General features: G+C 40.3%; 1 protein-coding gene across 1 annotated transcript in view; it reads right to left on the bottom strand.

Moving 5' to 3' along the window:
* AKAP6 (A-kinase anchoring protein 6) overlaps positions 1–3,491 on the bottom strand; it is a 295,731-nt gene extending 292,240 nt beyond the window's left edge. The window contains exon 1 of the mRNA XM_008063076.2: positions 3,147–3,491. Within this exon, the coding sequence (XP_008061267.1) occupies positions 3,147–3,491 (345 nt within the window). The remainder of the gene's footprint in view (positions 1–3,146) is intronic.
* Between the last annotated feature and the right edge of the window lie 4,434 nt (positions 3,492–7,925).

Raw genomic sequence — 7,925 nt, forward strand, 5'->3', positions numbered from 1 at the left:
TCTTTTAAATACTCCCACAGTGTCACACTAGAGGCACAAAAATATAGGCTCAGAAATCCGGTTTCAGGAAGTATGGTGATAGGGGCAGAACTTCCATTCATAGAAAAATATCCACAAAGCAGATGATTGAAAATCCACTATTCCTTTCCCCCCTCATACAACATATCTTTGTATCTCTATTAAAAGAACGAAAGACAACCTCCAACATAAAAATGCACTAAATTGCTTCCAATCGAATCCACAAATAATTGCTGAGCTCACATTGTGAGAACCATAATGAATGCCACTTAATGTCAACTCATAACACAGCTGTAAAAACAGTGACCAGTAGCTATTAGTTAGCCTCAGTGGCTTTTGATCATTTATTGAGCTACTACTTTATGAATGATAAAAGTTCAGCCAGGGGTAGTGGCTCACACCTCTAATTTCAGCACTTTGGGAGGCCAAGGTGAGAGGATTGCTTGAGCCCAGGAATTCAAGATCAGCCTGAGCAACACAGCAAGATCTCGAAACTACAAAAAATGAAAAAATTAGCCAGGCACAGTGGCATGTGCCTGTAGTCCCAGCTACTTGGGAGGCTAAGGAGGGAGGATTGCCTGAACCCAGAAGATTGAGACTACAGTGAGCCATGATGGTGCCACTTCACTCCAGCCTGGGCAACAGAGTTAGACTCCAACTCAAAAATAAAAAAATAAAGTTCAAATAAGTGCATGATGAATGTATTCCACAAAACAACAATAACAACAATGATAATAAATCCTAGAGCACTGTTTTATCTTTACCTCCTACCACAGAGTTGGTGATGGATAAATGTTTATTGGATTAATAAATATGTAAAAATAGCCGGGCTCGGTGGCTCAGCCTGTAATCCCGCGCCTTTGGGAGGTTGAGGTGAGTGGATTGCCTGAGCCCGCGGGTTCGAGATCCTCCTGGGCAGCGAGACCTCATCTCTACAATAAATCAAAAAATCAGCTGGGCATGGTAGCGCGCGCCTGTAATTCCGGCTACTCGGAAGGCTGAGGCGGAAGGATCGCCGGAGCCCAGCAGGTCGAGGCTGCGGTGGCCGGGAGCGGCCACTGCACTCCAGTCTGGGTGACAGAGTGAGACTCCAACTCAAAAAAATAAAAAAATAGATAAATAAATAAATATGTAAAATTAATTTATTTGAATTGATGATTTTTTAATCCCCCTCTAGCAATAGAAAACAGGCAGATCTGATTATTGATTAGTATTGGATGTTGGACAGAGCTAACAGAACACATGGGGAGGGAGGAAAAAAACTGTTTAGATTTGGGGATACCAGGAAGATATCTAAAGAAAGATCTCTTGAGTGGTTAGACAAACCTTCCTCATCTCTGATCTCCATTAGCAACACATTCTCATGGGTAGCAGATTTAGGACAGAGTTAGTCAGCTTGAGAGTCTTTGTAGTTTCTCACAAGAATCTCAACTGGGAACCCTAGGGATCTAACTTAGCAGGTATGGCATCTGGGAACTAACACAAAACCTACATATTCATTCTATGATTATGCTACTTGAGTCTGTTTCACCTCCCCACTGCCACAGTAACAAGGGAACTAATTGAATACAAAGACTGTGACTTAAAGTTAAAGGTGAGTCTAGTAGATTTTGATTCCCACAAACACATAGGCTCTGCAGAGAGTCTGCCACAGCAAGAGTATCTTCATTTTGAATAAATAGAATCAACAAGAATAATTTAGAGTAGATATAGTTTTTTTGTGTTGTTGATAATTTTGGAGCCACTGAAACACTGTGAAATCAATAAATTTTAGTAAAATTATGCAACATTCATTGTAAGGACTTTTAATCTTATATATTTATATAAGTGCCTTATAAACTTGTATAATATATACTTTCTACAAAATTAATAATAGAGCACTAAACTCGGAATTGAGAGCCAAGGAACTAAGCAACATACACACACATACACACACACACACACACACACACACACACACACACACACACACACACACAGTATCCACATATGGCATCCATATGTTTTATGTATAGCCTCTGCTTAGCAAGCACAATATCTTTTTCTATAAATATATCTCCATTTTATTGAAGAATGGGAAAGTTCACTTGGATTCAAATTTGGTTCATTCTTAAGTTATCCATCAATAATAACAACAAAAAACTCTTTAAAGTATTCAATATAAGCCGAGCTCAGTGGCTCAGCCTTTAATCCCAGCACTTTGGGAGGCTGAGGTAAGTGGATCGCCTGAGCCCGTGGGTTCGAGACCCACATGGGCAACTTGGTGAGACCTCGTCTCTACAATAAAATAAAAAATTAGCCAGGCGTGGTAGCACACGCCTGTAGTTCCAGTTACTTGGAAGGTTGAGGCGGAAGGATCGCCGGAGCCCAGCAGGTTGAGGCTGCGGTGGCCAGGAGCGTGCCACTGCACTCCAGTCTGGGTGACAGAGTGAAACTCCAACTCAAAAAAACAAAAAAAAAAGTACTCAATATAAATAAGAAAAAATCAAATATATTGGTATTCTAATGTCCATTTAATTCACAGCATCCGGAATGATCTTTCTAAAACATGAATCTAATCATGGCAGCTCCCTGAAAAAACACTTCTTTTGTCCTCATAATAAAGTCCAATTCTCTTAGTCCTAGGTTAGAAACACTTCCTCTGGAAAGCCTCCTCTGCCTGAATTAAGGTCCCCTTTCGCTGTCCTCCATATGGCATCTTATAGACTTATGACCTTAATGTTTGGCCTTAATGTCTGTTCACTTGACTCCATTCCCCGCTAGACTTGAAGCTCCTTGAAAGCAGAAGCCATGTTTTGATCATTATTACATTCTTAGCATCTAGTGCCTGGCATATACTAAGAGCTCAAAAAATATTTATTAAATGATTGAAGGAGGAGAGGAAACTAGGTTAGCACAAACAACTACGGATGGTATCTGCAAATTACCAGGTGAGAGTTAACTCTGGTCTAAAGCCCCACTCACATTGGAAGTACCCTGGCTTCTCATCACTACATCTAGATTCAAAGTCTGGCTCTGGGCCTGCTTATTTACCTAGAAAGAATTCCAACCTTACATTGCTAAACTGAAAATATCCTCAAATGGTCACACTTGGAAAAGCATTACGTGATTTCAAAGAAGATGCTCACCTCCTTTGTCTCTTCGGAGAAAGCTTGCAGAATGTCCGTCTGCCTGGTGTAGTTGCCATTGGCGTCCTGCAGGCCTTGCAGAATGCGCTCTCGCAGAACCAGCACTGAGACTCGAAGCTGGTGCCAGAGGAGCTGCACGGCATGGATGTCCACAATCACGTTGACGGAGTAAGACAGCAGCTTTAGAGAAAACTCTGTTTCGAGGAGGGCGTGGATTTGCTCAACATGGTCAGAAATATCTTCACAAATGTCCTGTAGTAAAGAAAAAGCAAAATATGTGAGGACTGTTTTTGCCTTATCCCGGAGGGAGATGGGGGTGGCAGAAAAGGTCACTCTTTTATCCATTACCAATTATCAGGGCCAACAGTAGCACATATTGGATACCTGGCCTTCATTTTACTCAGATACTTAGTTGTAGGTCATATTCCTGTGCACTGAGCCTTTGGTATATATAGGAAAGCTGATCTTTTCCTAAACCATTAAAATCCTACTATTCTTTCAGATACTCAAATCAAAAGTTCGGCCAAAGCGAGAGGTTTACCTCATCAGCTCACCCTCTGTTCTCCTTTTTACAGTTTGTTTGGGATTCTGGAAGAGAGCCAAGAGCTGTTCTATTTACTAGTGGTGAGCTACACTGAATATACAATATTTCAGGATAGAGGCATCATCCAGACACCTAGTATGATGAAAGACGAGCTAGAATGTGTTCTTCATAGAATCTCTCAGTCATTCTCAATGAGCTATGGAGTCTTAAGTATAAGAAGCAAGTGTCGCTCTCCCAAAAGAACACAATTTAATATTTAAATCCACAGTAGTTATCTCAATTTTTATGTCACACTTTGCAATCAGAATCAGTCTTAAGAAGTAAAGACAGAAAAAAAAACCCAAGGATAAAAAAAGACAAAATAAAATTTTGTTTTAAGATTCAGACTTTTTTTTTTTTTTGAGTTGGAGTCTCACTCTGTCGCCCAGACTGGAGTGCAGTGACCATTCCCGGCCACTGCAGCCTCGACCTGCTGGGCTTCGGCGATCCTTCTGCCTCAGCCTTACGAGTAGCCGGAATTACAGGCATGTATTTTTTTTTTATTTATTGTAGAGATGAGGGCTCACCAAGTTACCCAGGTGGGTCTCGAACCCGCGGGCTCAGGCAATCCACTCACCTCAGCCTCCCAAAGCGCGGGATTACAGGCTGAGCCACTGAGCCCGGCTAAGATTCAGACATTTTAAATGAAAACATTACTAAATCAAAGTTCCAATCTCTTCACACAAACTATTAGGTAGGCGTATTTGGTATCTGACATGTCACTTGTTCTCACAAGTTCCCAAATTTCCACTGTGCTGTTAGAAACCAGCAGCATGAAATGAGTGGCATCAATGGCAGTATTTACTTGGGTAACTTAAGAGAACATTAAGCATCAAAATGATGTAGATGTCAGTTAAAAGGGTTCGGTACCTCATTTTTAGTTGTGCATCAGTGTTTGGTTTTTTTTTTGATGGAGCTTTTATTTATGAATTTTGTTAAGGCTAAAATTTTAAGCTAGCATTTGAGTTCTGAGTCATACCTTTAACTGTCAACACAGTTATTTGTATGTTGGAAGCATAACCTTCTGATTTCATGTGATACAGTTACTTTTTTAAAAAAGAAAAACTAAAATATATAATCTTCATTTAACAATATACAATAAATTATCTGTTGAATAAAATAATCTGTTGAAAAATGATGAAAATTGTGCTGAATTTTGAATAATTATTGTGCAGTTATTGTGATCTAATCCTCCAATATTACTTCTTGAAACTCCACAATTAATTGGTGACGGGGTTACAAATTGGTGATAACAACTTGAAATAGATTAAAAGTCTAAACTAGATAGACTTTGAAGCCCTAATTAGGTATGGTTCCTCCAGACGTGGCCCATAAGCTTATGCAGTCGAATAGAAATGTGGGGCAAAAATTAGATTACCCCATTAACCAGTACACTGGAACCAGTCACAGTCTGATTAGTTGGTCTCTGCAGGCCTTGTCACAAAAGAACAGGACTCTAATTGCTATAACTAGATTTTCCACATAGTCTGGGACTCTTGGTTTGAGCATGTACTACAGGTATCCTCCATAGCTCTTATTCCTAGTAACCATGACCACTACTCTAAAGCAAATGCCCTGTATCTTTTGTCCTCTTAGGATGCTCATTTTGATGTTGTTCTGTGTCACCCTGGCACACTACTCCCCACTGCTGACTTCCAAATCCTCTATACTTTCCTGACTCGTATTTCCGTTCCATGGTAAAAAACATTTCTTAACTTTTTCACAAATACTGCATCAACTTCCTGGTCTGCCCAAGAATCCTGCTTTCCCTGTTGCCTTCCCAGGAGAGGTTGCTCATTTTCCCAGTTCTCATCTGAGAGATGGGGGTAAGGCTCATGGGGGAAAGGCTGGTCTCGGAGCCTCTTTGCCACTTTGGCACTTTCTGGTCATGACTCTTTCACCCTCACACTAACATTCTTCTTTCCAGTAGGTGCCTGGTCTGCACAACCTTACTGTTGTCCTCTCTCATTGGTGTTCCCTACATTCTTCCCTTTCCCACCTCTACATGACATTGAAGCATGCATCTGGTTCACATTTCACTCTCTCCATACCAAGCATACCATTACTTAAGTCATTCCAGTATTCACACTGATGAACCATCAACACCCTGGCCTCAAACTTCCTTTACTCTACAGCTCCCAGGACCTTCATACCCATTCCACCGGGACAAGTCTCCACCATAGCTCTACTTTGGGCCTTGTCATCACTTCTCATTTGTAACAATACCAGAAAGTTCCCTATGTCATCAACCTCTTTTTATTCAACTTTTTCATTCCTGTCTCCCACTACAGGTGCTCTTCAACCTCATCTAGGCCACCAGCTCCTCCAGGGACCCGTTTCCCCTTATACCACCTCCTTCCTAGCCTAGCATCCATGGTGATCACTTCAACCACTCTCTTGGTTGTAGCTCTAACTTCCTCACATCTTGATTTCATAACTCAGACCTGTTAGCCTCTGAGTCTCACCTGTGTGCTATAGATGCAGAATATCTTACATACTTAGGCGAGAAAGAGGTATACCACCAGCTCAGAGCAGCCAAATATACATTTCTTATCTACTTGACTCCATTACCCAATACAAAGGGTTATCTATAGCCTTGACACCATGAATACTTCATATCCAAACACATGCCATCCACTCCTCTTACACTTGATTTGGCCCCTTCGTAACGGCTGTAGAAATGTAATCAGAGCTAGGTCATAGGTCAGGATTGCCAGGCAACTATCCAAATGGAAACAATCTCTAAGGGACATTAAAGTATCCTTGGTGCCAGTTTACTTAGGTTTCCACTTACTCCTTACATTACTGGGCAAGGTAACCGTACCATTTTCCCAAAGGCAGATGAGCCCTGAGGAGAAAGAAACACCCTCCCCACAAGTGTTGACATTCCTCTGTTGAGTGTTTTATCAATGTACACACACCAAAACACTGCTAAAATTCTGAAACTAAATCATGCATAGCATGGTGCAACTTTCTGGAGTCTATTAATTTATTTAATTGTTTTTATGTGCTCAACCCTGCCATCGGTTGTCTGATTTGACAAAAAAATCACATGAACACACAACTGTAGAATAAGAACTACAAATTTGTGTGTGTGTCTGTCTGTGTGTGTGTGTCTGTGTGTATATACCCACTCCCCAAACATGGACTTTGAACATTTGGCAAGGGATTTGTTTTGAGAAAGGTAACTGAGTAATTCTTAATCTATACGTACTTTTTAAAAATTGAAAATCCTATTTTCCCTGACCTTCAATATAAATATTGAACAAATATTTAAGAAATAATTAGTTTGAAGCTTCTAAGGCTTTCCCTTAACCGTTGCCAGTTTGCTGAACATTTTTATGAAAGAAGCTAGATTATAGACGTTCTGCTTCTTAATGCAGTCTGATAACTAGGTATTAGAGACTTTAAAAACAATTTGCTGAATGGCTGCCTCCCAGCAGGAACTGCTTGGAATTAAAAGGCTTGAAGAGATCTGACCCATTGAAAGCCCTGCCGGCACTTGATTTAACTAGGTGAAGTGGAAGCCTGGGGGTGGCTGCTGTTGGACTGGGGCCTAACTCATGCATGTAAGCAAACACTGATGCTCAGACTCAGTGGTACATGTGACCTGAGCAGATGGCAACTGGAAGCTGGACTCAGCTCATATTACTAAACTGCTCATTGTATAGCAGATTTACGAGCACTGTAATGTGACTCAGAGGAAACTAAGTAGTAATTTCAAAAGAGAGACCATTTTTTAGGAATGAAAAGATACAATCCTTTCTGAACTGGAGCTATCTATCTCCATTTATCTGTCTGTTTCTCTGTCTCTCTTAAGGATCTGTACACAAAATATTTCCCACATCTGCTTACTGAAAGTATTAATGAAAGATAATTTTTAAAATTCTACAATCAGAGATTTTTAAACACTTAACATAACAATGACTGGTTAAACTGATACAATGACTAAATTATATAATGACTAAAATTCATAATAATTGTGATTCATAGTGAAGTGTAGTCACCTAACAAATGCTAATGCTTGGTTTCAAATTCTTTTCTGTTTTGATAGAGGAGAGGATGTTAGTAGGCAGAAAACTGAGTCTGTATGGGGGATAATGTCAGGAGACAGATGAAGATGATGAAGATTATATGAGCGACAGCCATGAAATCTTTCCAGCATTAATGTGAGAGAAGGTTAAATCCACTAGTCC

This window comes from Carlito syrichta, unplaced genomic scaffold, assembly GCF_000164805.1.
Source record: "Carlito syrichta isolate Samal-C Ts95f unplaced genomic scaffold, Tarsius_syrichta-2.0.1 Scaffold306534, whole genome shotgun sequence".
NCBI classification, from domain to species: domain Eukaryota; kingdom Metazoa; phylum Chordata; class Mammalia; order Primates; family Tarsiidae; genus Carlito; species Carlito syrichta.